The 11,594-nt window shown below is 38.2% G+C and overlaps 1 protein-coding gene and 1 long non-coding RNA gene across 2 annotated transcripts; both read left to right on the top strand.

The window, feature by feature from the left end:
- Positions 1-299: 299 nt before the first annotated feature.
- Positions 300-1,603, top strand: LOC122813617. The gene is made up of 3 exons (XR_006366713.1): positions 300-396; positions 562-850; positions 939-1,603. It is a non-coding gene; the product is annotated as an uncharacterized LOC122813617 (long non-coding RNA).
- A 723-nt stretch (positions 1,604-2,326) lies between these two features.
- Positions 2,327-7,736, top strand: LOC122813616. Its single transcript, XM_044086033.1, has 6 exons — positions 2,327-2,731; positions 2,866-3,030; positions 3,266-3,606; positions 5,758-5,986; positions 6,255-6,500; positions 7,330-7,736. Exons 3-6 carry the CDS (start codon positions 3,566-3,568, stop codon positions 7,594-7,596), a joined length of 783 nt encoding a protein of 260 aa, XP_043941968.1. The 5' UTR covers positions 2,327-2,731; positions 2,866-3,030; positions 3,266-3,565; the 3' UTR covers positions 7,597-7,736.
- Positions 7,737-11,594: the final 3,858 nt, after the last annotated feature.

The following is an 11,594-nucleotide window of genomic DNA, read 5'->3' as shown; positions in this document are numbered from 1 at the left end:
ACATATCAAAGTAATTATTAATGAATAGTGCGTAATTAGTGAGTCATTTGTGCATTCTTATCTTTCAGCAGTGCTACAGGTAATGACAATGGTGCTAACCCATTGCAAGTAGCTTCTGAGGAGCCCACTGAAGACAGTGGCTGTCTTCTGCCAAGTCGCTTGTGCATACAGAAAAATATCCCTTCCTCAGAGAGAGGTATGAACGTTGCACGGTGAGTATGACTATTTTCCCACACTACCTCACAAATGCTATTTAAAACAGTTAAGTTACTGAATATGTTTCATATCATATCTTCCCTTTTAAACACTCAGATCTTTGAATTTGAACTCAGAACATTCCACTTCTGTTATTCATATCGGATGCCACTCAACAAGCTTGGCTGATGAGTCCGACTGGTATGCCTTCAACCATTTTTCCCATTTCCATTCTGATATACTTTACTTAGTCCATGCTAATATAGTTTATTTCATGCAGTACTCTGCCTAATTTTTCAATTATGTTTTTGTCTCTTTCTTATATATCAATTGTTACTATGACATTCCATTATGGCTCAATTGCAGCCAACCTTTACAATATAGTGATGCTGAAGAAGGCGTGGAGAATGAATATTTGGAAGTTCAACCCGGAAACAGAAGCAAATCATCTATGCATGTTAACCAAGACACAGAAAGTTCAAATTTTATTGATGATCACATTGCAGATTTGATTACACAGGACACTGTACTGTTGGTGTACCAGAAAAATCTTATGCAACTAGTACAACACTGCAATTTTTCAGTTTGTCGCATATGTGGGATGGAGCCACAGCATTCCATTCAACAGTCTGGATCTTGCATCACATTACTATGGGTAAATGTGCTGACTGGTGAAGGTCAAATAACACATTTCTGGTTATAGATGATGCCACGATCTAAACACACAACTGTTTCTCTTGCAGGTGTGCTCAAGGGGTCACACAGTCTACAAATGGTCCAGCCAGCCTCAAATAAAGAGTGGTTTAAATGCCGGAGATTTAATGCTTGCTGCTGCAACTACTCTCACAGGCAACAACTATGCCAAGATTTCATTGTTAGCAAGGTGTTTAAGTCTACCTTTTATATCTCGTTCTGCCTTTTTCCGGTACCAACACCTATACATCATCCCTGTAATCAATAACTACTGGGAGGGGATGGTGAGCAGAATGCTTGCTGAACGTCAAAATGCTGCAGTTGCAGTCATGGGTATTCACTATGCCTATCTTAATTATTTTTTTAATTTGTTTTGGAACAGTAATTTGAAACCTCATCAAGTCTTTACACATCTTCTTCTCTTCATGCAGGTGATGCAAGGATGGACAGTCCAGGCCATTCAGCTCAGTATTGTACATACACATGCATGGATCTGAACACCAAGGAAGTACTCATGATGACTGTTGTTGACAAACGGGAAACAGAGCTGTGCTCCTCTAAAATGGAGAAAGTGGCATTTGAAAGATGCATGAACAAGTTCATAGAGTCTAATGTCAGTGTGGATGAGGTGGTCACTGATGCACATTCTCAAATAGCGAAACTCATGCGTAAGTATCCACAAATTTAACCGAAATTGAACTATTTGATATTGAAAAGAAATAATACATACATATAGGATACACATTATCAGTGCTTTGGTACCTTGCTATCTACATATAGGATACACATTATCAGTGCTTTGGTACCTTGCTATCGGGTACCTCCAGTGACAATCAGTGACATTAAATCATTTAGTAATTGTGTCAACCCATCCAAGACAGACATCATTTGTGAGATTCAAGTATCTCTTCCTAGTACAGGTATTGGTTTAATGTGAAATTTTTTAGTTCTTATCAGGACTTCCAGGCTGTGCTTGGACTTCCAGGCTGTGCTTGAATGAGGACATGGATGACCTGTGTTTTATGTGGCTGCAGACTAGATGAACAGCTGCATTCTGTCTCACTTTGCTTATAATCAAAAAGTCATTCATGTCATTAGAGGTACTGCATCACATCACATAAATTATGCTTCCACGTGTAAAACCATATGCTGTTGACAAAGGATTCATAAACAAGCTATAATCATTGACAGTACCACTGTTACAGTAACCTGATCATTTTTCTTTAAAACCCATTACAGGCACGCGCTATTCAACAGTCTATCATTCTTTTGACATCTGGCATGTTGCTAAAAATCTGGCACGAAGAATTAATAAGGTAACTATGCATAACAGTGTGTTTGGACAATAATGTGCATCTTTTTGTTATACATAATTCTGACACTGACATTTCAATACTCACATACATGCATGTTACACTACCTTGCATAGGCTGGTCAGAAAAAAGGATGCAGAGTGCTGTGGAAATGGTGTAAAGACATCAGGAATCATTTCTGGTATTGCTGCCAGCATACTGCCACAGTGGAAGAGTTTATGGTAAATCCATGTTATTAACAACCTTATATGTTATTGGTATTGATATTCTCTCATGCCACATAATGAGGCATTTATTTGTCTATATTTACAGATGCAGTGGGGCGGTGTCTTGCACCACGTCATTAACGAACATGAGTGGCAGATTCGTGGTGCTGACGGGGACTGTGTAGTTCATTGCAATCATGAGACACTAGGGAAAGATCGGACAACTCCATGGATAGAGCCGGGCAGCAAAGCGTATGAGGCATTGGAGAAAGTAATTACAGACCCTAAATTCCTTCTAAATATTCGTCACTTCCTGCGTTACAGGTAAAGAACAGGAAATTAAGTACACTACTTCTGTTTGCAGAAAAACAGCCTACTGTGTGAAAAATATTTGATTGAAATTTGCATTTTTTTATTTCTAATTTTTTGTGTGGGCCGTTACCAACATACATCCTCAGGACCACAGCAGACCTGGAACAATTCCATCAGCACATTTTAATGTATTCTTCCAAACGATACTCATACTCATATCCCGTCTATTGCGCACGTAATTATCTAGCAGCAATAGACCATAACATCCATCTTAATCGGAACTACCTCAAGACCAAGCAAGGGAAACAAGTGTAAGTGCATATCTTCATCCAAATAACTTGGTGCCAAAAAAGATGTTTACTGTTTGCATTGCTGCCATGAGTAGTGTCTACTTGCATTGACAATCACCCTTATAAATCTAAATGTCATAAAGCATATTTCCTTTTCACACTACTACCATGAATTAAACAGTTGTGTCATTATAATCGACTTATTACTATATGTACATAGCTGTCAATTATTAACAATTATATTCTATACTTAAAGGTACCATCGTAAGTTCAACCGAAACACCTGCCGTTGGACAATTGTACGGAGGAAAGTTAGAAAAGAATATGGTTACTTTGACATCTTCAAGAAAAATATTATTCTTAAACGACTACAATCAACAAGCACTGTTAACACACCAGTTGTACTAGCTGCAGGTGATCCTCGTTGTATTCAATCGACAATTGCACCAGTACCTCCCCCATCAACCAGCCTTCTAGTCATGAACCATGCCTCGCGTTTTCCCGGTGGAACACAGGGTTTCCAAGGCCCTAAATCAGATGTGTAGATTCAGTGTATATGGCATGCAAAGCCTACAGTTGCTCCCAACCATGCACTTAGTGAGTTACTAATCAGCCAATTTTTTTTTTTTTTTTTTTAAACAGTGAAGCTGACATCCTTTGTTGATGAAATCCTTAACTGGTACTAGATTTGACAGGTCTTTTCAACAGTTATTCAGTGAAGGGTGCACATAATCTGTCTCTGAGCAAAGCACTCGAAATATTGACTGTCAAAGGCCATTACATACATCACAATATTTACGGTACTACACAAACTTAATGCAGCACTTCTCATAGTCAATACTGATCCATGGTAAATCTAGAGTTGTTTCACGGTTATTAATGGCAACTGCCTTCAGTATTTCACTTTTGTGGAAAGGTCTCTGTTAATTGGACAGGCAGTTACAATATGTCATTTGGTGACAACAGTCTCTCCAGCTCAAACAGACTGTTTCTATCACTCAGTTGCCTTTTCCAGATTTCGCAACTACCACCAATATAATTATGACTATCCCCATTCTGGTTTCCTACTGTAATCAGAACATCTATTTAAACTGTCCAAGTGGTAACCTGTTCATCGCCTTCACATTGACACTGACTATACCACAGTGTCCATGAGAACAGTTTCTACAGTATTAGCGTGCACCAATCCACCAACCCATTTGGCAGAAGATTTCAGCCTGTCCTTAGCTCATACAGCTTATAATTGATGTTTTCCACTTGAATCATATGACAGTCTGTCATGTTTGTCTGTCGCCGATCAAGTGTCTGAAATTCTATTAAAACTGCATCCTGCCACATCCCTTTGCTCTCTAATAAACTTTGACAAACTTCACATCGTTCTCTAACATACTTCATTCCGGTGCAATGCTGGTACTGCTTTTGGAATTAGCATTAACACAGGTATGACAAATAATGATTCATACAGCTTCCATATCATCTGGCATTGACACATATCAGTGACTCAATGCACCTGAGCTATCCAATGAGCGTGTATATCAGTCCATCAAAAGGCATGAATATGGAATACCAGATGTTTGAATACTGGTAAGCCACAGAACACTGGGCCTTTTCAGTGGCTTCGCCAGTATCAGGACTGTGATGGGAAGTTATGGGTCGGGTTCAGGTTAGTGTGCGATTGTGTGGACGTTAGGGTTTGGGCGCGGCTTAGGTGAGCTAAGGTTAGGGAGCGGGTAAGGTGGGTGTGCGATAGTGAAAGACTTTAAGATTAGCACGGGATAAGTCATTTAGGGTTAGGGCGTGGGGCCGGTCAGTGCGTGATAGTCACAGGCGTTAGGGTTTGGGTTAAGGTAAGTGTATAGGTATTAGTGTATGTACAGTTTAGTGTAGGGTTATGTAGGATTTTGAATGTTTGTGTATGATCTTCACTGTCAAAACAATACACTATTCTGAGACTTCGAAGTTTGTGCAGTTTGTGGTTTTAAGTTAGAAGATATGGTGTTCCAACTTCATACGTTTGGATGTACTGATATAGACCCGTCCAATTACTGTGATATGCAGATGAAGATGACTTGTGCAAGGACTATGCCGCTAGCAAGCATCCACTTTGTTTGTTGATTGCCAACATATGCAAAGCGGTAGTTTACATAACACTGAAAGTGCAAGTGCATGTAAGAAAGAAAAAGCAACTTATTTTTTCAGACTCAAGAATCACAGTGCTCATTATACATTTCTTGTGGTGTCTCTGTTGTATGCTGCCGGATAAAAAAAATTATTATTACAGCTGTGGCCGTAAATGGATGCAGAATGCCATTTGACTGCAGATTTACGTGGGTGACTTGATGGTAAAACAAAGTCTAATGTACTAATACTGTGATTATCTATAATCATCACATATTCAACAATTTTTAGCTTTTGCATGTCACTGATATCAGCCATGTATTTTGGAGTCTGTTTCCTGTAGCAGCATAGAATATCATGGTAGACTGGTAGTATGCTTAGAATAATGTTACTTATTGAATGTGCTGGCTTCCGTGCTTCACGAGTACTAATGTGAGTTAAATCAGCAAGTTTTGTCACGAGTCGGACTGAATACAGTTTACTGTGCTGTATCTGCACATTGTTTACAACCATATCTCAGATACATAATTATCATTAATTGTCATACACAGGGGTTAAATATGTTTATCAGATGACCTGGCGTTGTCATTACCACTCACTAAAACAATTGCCAAAACTTTCTTCCCATAGCTTTATCATGAAAAATAACAACAGCATTGCCCTTACAAGTCAAACTGATATTGCTAGTGGATCAAACCGGGAAAATCCAAGATTTCCGTCTACTGCCAGTGCCTCAGCAGCTACTCCAAACAACTCACAACTGGTGCAACCAAGATCAAGTTCAACAAGAGTGTGTGGCAACGTAAGCACCAGAAGAAGAAGAAGAAGAATAACAGCGAACAGTATTGGACACATAAAGGTACGACTGCTACCGTACTGTACATATGATCATTCCCATGATGCTTCCTTATACTAATACTTTTTTTGGACACATGGCAGACTATGATACTTAGCACAGTAGCCTGTCTTGTAGCTTAGCACGCAATGTTGATACTGTACCACACTTAGTAAAAAACTTGTATTTATATGTATTCAACTGAGAGATTAACTCAACTACTCTGTGACAAGTATCCAATCCGTAGGTACTCATGTGGGTTCATTGCAATGTTACTTTTTTTTATGCTTAGGATCAAATTCAAGCACTTACAAGAGAGGAACTTCAAGATTTATGTGTAACTATAGCGGAAATGAAGCCAACACTTATCAGTGATCTTCTGCGGGCCACTTCCAATGCCATCCGCCAACCCTCTACAACACAGTCACGGCACAATGTTCCCGAATGGTGTGTTTGCACCAACTGTAGAGTAATGCCTACAGAAGTGGAGAGTGTTTGCTGCGGTTATGATCCACAAGACTGCATATCAGTTCTGCAGGTAAGGATGCGAGATACTGTAACTACAGTCCCTTCTAATTTGATTTACCAATAAACTGGATACATATTCAATGAAACGCAGTGAATTAGTTTGATCTTTATTCAACGTCAACTCTGTGTACACATTTGTGTCTGTAAATTTTAATGTTCAAGTAAGGCTACTTATTCTACATATCTGTAACTAAATCGTTCATCATATGTATACATATGTGTTCCATACTCCAGTAATTCGCACTGATTGCATATTACATCAATTTGGATTTAAATTTGCGTTGGCAGAGCTGGCAGTACTTGAACTCATTTTTTATTCTTTGTTGTAATCAGTTGCATCAATTTTCTATAATAAGGCATTGGTCAAAGCATTAGCAGTGATGGAGATGTAGTCCACTGCTATCCGCATAGGCCTTCACTGAGTCTAACAACACAGGTAACAGATGGTAAACAGACAGGATGAGAATCTGAAGGATACATGCATCAATATGCTTGGGTAAACATGATTAAGCTGTTTGACTCATTTAAAATTATAGCTGAAACTAATTAACCGTACCCATTTTTAGCTTGACTGTCTCAGTACATACCTCTGCATAACTTTAACAGCATCACATTCAGACTTTACAGGAGTAAGCTAACAAAAAATTTATATACAATTGGTCCATCACTTCTGTTTTGCAATACGCATCGGAAATTAAGTCCTGCATGTTCATAGGGTACTGATCACAAGTACATCAGAATCTATGGACATCATACCTTCAATGTGATAACGCCATTTGTGTCAATTTTCCCTTGTATTTCACAATACCTATTAAATACATGTTTCTTCTTATCCTCAGGAAATGCAGGAATGTGTTCTGCCCAGAAGTGTTCTTCAGATTGCACATGCTTATCGAACTTCTGTATTTGGTCTGCCACAGGAAGCAGATGAAAATAAGCGAAACCGTCACACCGCATACCGGCAGTTCACATTGTGGAGGTATGGCAGGCTTGGAAGTAGAGTAAGAAGACCCATCCCGAGCTGCTGTATATGGCGTATCAGGGATAAATATCCCGATCCTCAGGGGTCCTATACCGGATTCCGGCCATCAACATTTGATGATTGATGACATTTCATGTTTGTGTTTACTTTATTGTTTTCTCTGTATATATTTGTATTTTAGCCCCGTGTTATTCATGTCAGTTATTCAGTCATCATCCGTGTACAACCTTGATTTACTCACCATAATAAAAGTACTAAACAAAATTTACAATTTTATTTATTGCAGTGTATCAAAACTATAGCTAATTTTTATTCAGTGAGTTATTAATAGCACTGTACTGCACAGGCAGATTCACCCACAAGCTTATGAACACTTAGTGTACATATGTATGTCTGTGAGTAAGCATATATGTGTTATGTATGTATTTATATATATGTATATATATATATATATATATATATATATATATATATATATATATATATATATATATATATATATATATATATATATATATATACACACACACACACTTGTGTAAGTGTGGTAGTGTATATGTAAAACAAACATATATTATGACATACATTGCGGCATGTACGTGTAGACAGATATATACAAACTTGACAGTCACGTTCCAATATTCAGTGTGTAGCTTGAGAACAAATGGGCAAATGTAATCAGGTAATACTGCTTTCAGTGAATCCTACCACCGGCATTTCTTAGAAATAATAAAACATTGCGAGTACTCATTGCTCTGAAAGATGTCAGCAGGAATGAGAAATTCATTTGAGTGGACTGCTATATTATGACACTTAATGTGTTGCACTGATTATAATTGATCTGAGAATCCATTTGTGAATGCCATTACATCAGCTACAGACTGAATGAAAATGGACTAACATATGGTGTTGGAGCATAAATGAAGATTGAATGTCCTCAACCCATCAAGTAAGCATTGACCGAGATATACAGGATCACAATATAAGAGTCTGTGTGGAATAAAGATAGTAATCATTTTTTGGTTGATTTACCAGTGAAGGTGTGTAGGGTGGCTATCTGAAGGTATGAAAGTGCAAACTTGTATAAACTTTGTAGTAATTGCATTTATCAATATATCAACATGTATAGTTTTATGGCTGATTGTTTTGCCTTTTTTTTTTTTTTACACGTCTGTGTGTGTGTTTATATATATATATATATATATATATATATATATATATATATATATATATATATATATATATATATGTCTCTCCCTCCACTCCCAGAGAACTACAATCTCTATCACAAATCACCTTCAATTAAATAGAAAACTGGGTGAATAACTGTAGCCTCCTTGTTAACACAAACAAAACCAAACTTCTTTTCTCATCTAACCGCAATTAAACATTACCACAAATTACAATATCATCGAACAATGGCACCATAAGCTCCACTGAACATTGTACTACACTACTTGGAGTAATCATTGCTAATAATCTGTAGTATGATGCCCATATCAATCATAACAGTTAACAAAAATAATACGCTACTTGTATACGATTAAACAATTGTTAACCCCATCTGCCAGAACTGCCATAGCTCGGACAGATCTGCTGTCAACCCTTCTCTATGCCTCACCCATCCTTACAAATCTAAGTAAATCAAACCTTAACAAAATCAATACGTCCTATAACAATATAGCTAGATTTGGCACAGGATCAGCCAATAGAACCCACCACTGTCAAAATATTCACAAACTAGGCTGGCTAGAACTACCCAATCGGCTCCATTATAACCAAATTATATTTATACATACAACCCTCTCTCTACCTAACAGTACTCCCATTCTGCCTAATATTATTACCCCCGACTCCAACCGAGCATCCCTCCACTCATCTAATGAAATGCTGGTACAAACAACCAAAGCCAACAACTCAGCTGGTGAATCTATATTCTCCAACTCTGCTTGAAAATAATGGAACCTACTTCATCCTGACCTAACAACTATATACTCCCTTCCCCAATTTAAAACATCAGTAAACATCTATCTAAACAGTGAATGGCTATGTCCATGTCTTAACCCCGACTAACCAAAAACGTAAGAAAAAACATAGTTAAATCCGTGTCTCCACCTAGACTCACCAAAACCAAAAAGGAAATACCTATATTTTTAATGCAAAAAGTAAGAGAAACTTCCCTCACACAGGCGAAATACCCATTAATAACCTTCCCCATCCCAAACAAATTACACTTCTCTACAATCTTTAGAATCCTAATATCAGGAATATAGGAATAATGTTATCTCTAATTGACTACCATAAACCCACAATGTTTGCTTCAGTTACATGGAACCTTGACTATAAATTGTTACTGATTTCTTAAATGGGTTGATTTAAATGTAACTACATACTTAAGTGTCAATTATTAGCAATGTGTAGCTTTTCTCCCCGGGACTCCACTTACAAATGTCAAATAAATAAAAAAAAATATATAGATAGATTGATATATATATATGTTTATAATGTACTTATACTGTTGCATCCATGTTCATAGGTAGGTACTAACCTATCTGCCCTAGGGCCCATACCAGACTAGGCAAAACCTGTAAATTGGCTTTCGCCACCCAATAAAATAATTTTCTTGTGGCCCCGTCGAGCAGAGCCACAGAAGTGATCCCCGGGTTGAATTTCCCATTTCACATCCAATCATCAATATTTTTCTTGACGAGTGCTAATGAAAAGCTCACTTTGAAATAAGTAGTCGGTTCAACAGTATTTGAAGTCTCTAGCCCATACAAGACTATCCAAACAATGTACCCTGGCTTTCGCCACCCAAGAAAATTATTTACCTGTGCCACTGTCGAGCAAAGCCACATAAGTGATCCCCATGGTGAATTTCCCATTGCCCATCCAATCATCAAGATTTTTCTTGAAGAGTGCTAATGAGGAGCTATGTTTGACATAGATAGTCTGTTCCAGAGTATGTGAAGTCTGTGGGACATGAGTCTATCCCTCCAGCATGTTCTTTTTCTTGTGGTGACAAGGTTTAGGTCCCCAGAGGATGTAGCTCCGAGGGACTGGGATTTCTTTAAGTGGAGCATGTTCAACAGCTCTGGGTTTGACATAGGTTTGTATGTTACGCAGAGATTAGTAGGCTTAGTAGGATTAGTATCACTGAGTAGGCGATAGGCGACGGAGTAAAGCGGTGTTTTTTTCAAACTGTCTGCATAAGGCATCTGTTTGAGGCCAGTAATCTTCTTTGTGAGGTTTTTCTGTTGGCTTTCCAGTTGTTGTAGATGTCTTGTGAGGTACATACCAAAAGGGGCGTTGTACTCTATAATGGGTCTAATGAGTGATGAGTAGAGGGCACCAATGACCTTTTTTACTGGTTGCGAATCCTTTTCTGATGAGATGAGCCACGTATAAGGATTTCCTGACCACTTTGTCGATGTGAGTATCAAAGTAGAGACTACTGTCAACCTCTGGCCCAAGGTCTCATCACATTTTCGGCATTAAGTATACTGCCCGCTATGTGGTAGTTCATGGGTACAGAGTTTTTACCAAAGGGGATGAAAATACACTTCTTGGCATTGAGCTTCAGGTGATGGCATTGAAAACAGGTTTCTGTCGCAGTGTGGACCTTTAGAAGTTTGTCCACATCAGTAGGAGTTTCGACTATGGCTCATAGTTTCCAGTCATCTGCAAACTTTGTTAGCCAAAGACCTTCTGTGTTGGCCTGCTCCTCAGAGAAGTAGATACCAAACAGGAGAGGACCCCGGCCTGAACCCTGTCTAACTACACTTGTCACTGTTGTGATGTCGGATTTGGAATCGCATACTTTCACAGTGTGATTTTTGTCCATGAGCCAGTTGGCAACCCATCTTGTGAGATAGGGATTTATAACGAGTTTATTGAGATTATAGTCTCATGTCTGCAATCATGTCTGTATGCTGAGTAACTCCAGATGAAATACAGTCTCCGCAATGAAATTACAATAACTAGAAATGAAACGTCTTCACAAATATAAAAGAAATGTAGTCACAAATTAACAAGGAGTAAAATTATGATTATTACTGCACGTCTTAGAATGCTATCTCCCAGTACGGATCGCTCAAGCACCCTGATGTCATTTTAAAAATA

This window comes from Protopterus annectens, chromosome 10.part0 (genome assembly GCF_019279795.1).
Source record: "Protopterus annectens isolate FY-2018-M chromosome 10.part0, PAN1.0, whole genome shotgun sequence".
NCBI classification, from domain to species: Eukaryota; Metazoa; Chordata; order Ceratodontiformes; family Protopteridae; genus Protopterus; species Protopterus annectens.
The sequence above is the reverse complement of the archived record's forward strand: the minus strand, read 5'-3'. Positions and strand labels throughout refer to the sequence as shown.

Coding starts and splice junctions, on each gene's coding strand:
- LOC122813616 (XM_044086033.1), top strand. CDS start 3,566: ATGGCATGCAAAGCCTACAGTTGCTCCCAACCATGCACTTA. Junction 3,607..5,757: donor TGCTCCCAACCATGCACTTA/GTGAGTTACTAA, acceptor TTCTTCCCATAG/CTTTATCATGAAAAATAACA. Junction 6,501..7,329: donor ACTGCATATCAGTTCTGCAG/GTAAGGATGCGA, acceptor TCTTATCCTCAG/GAAATGCAGGAATGTGTTCT.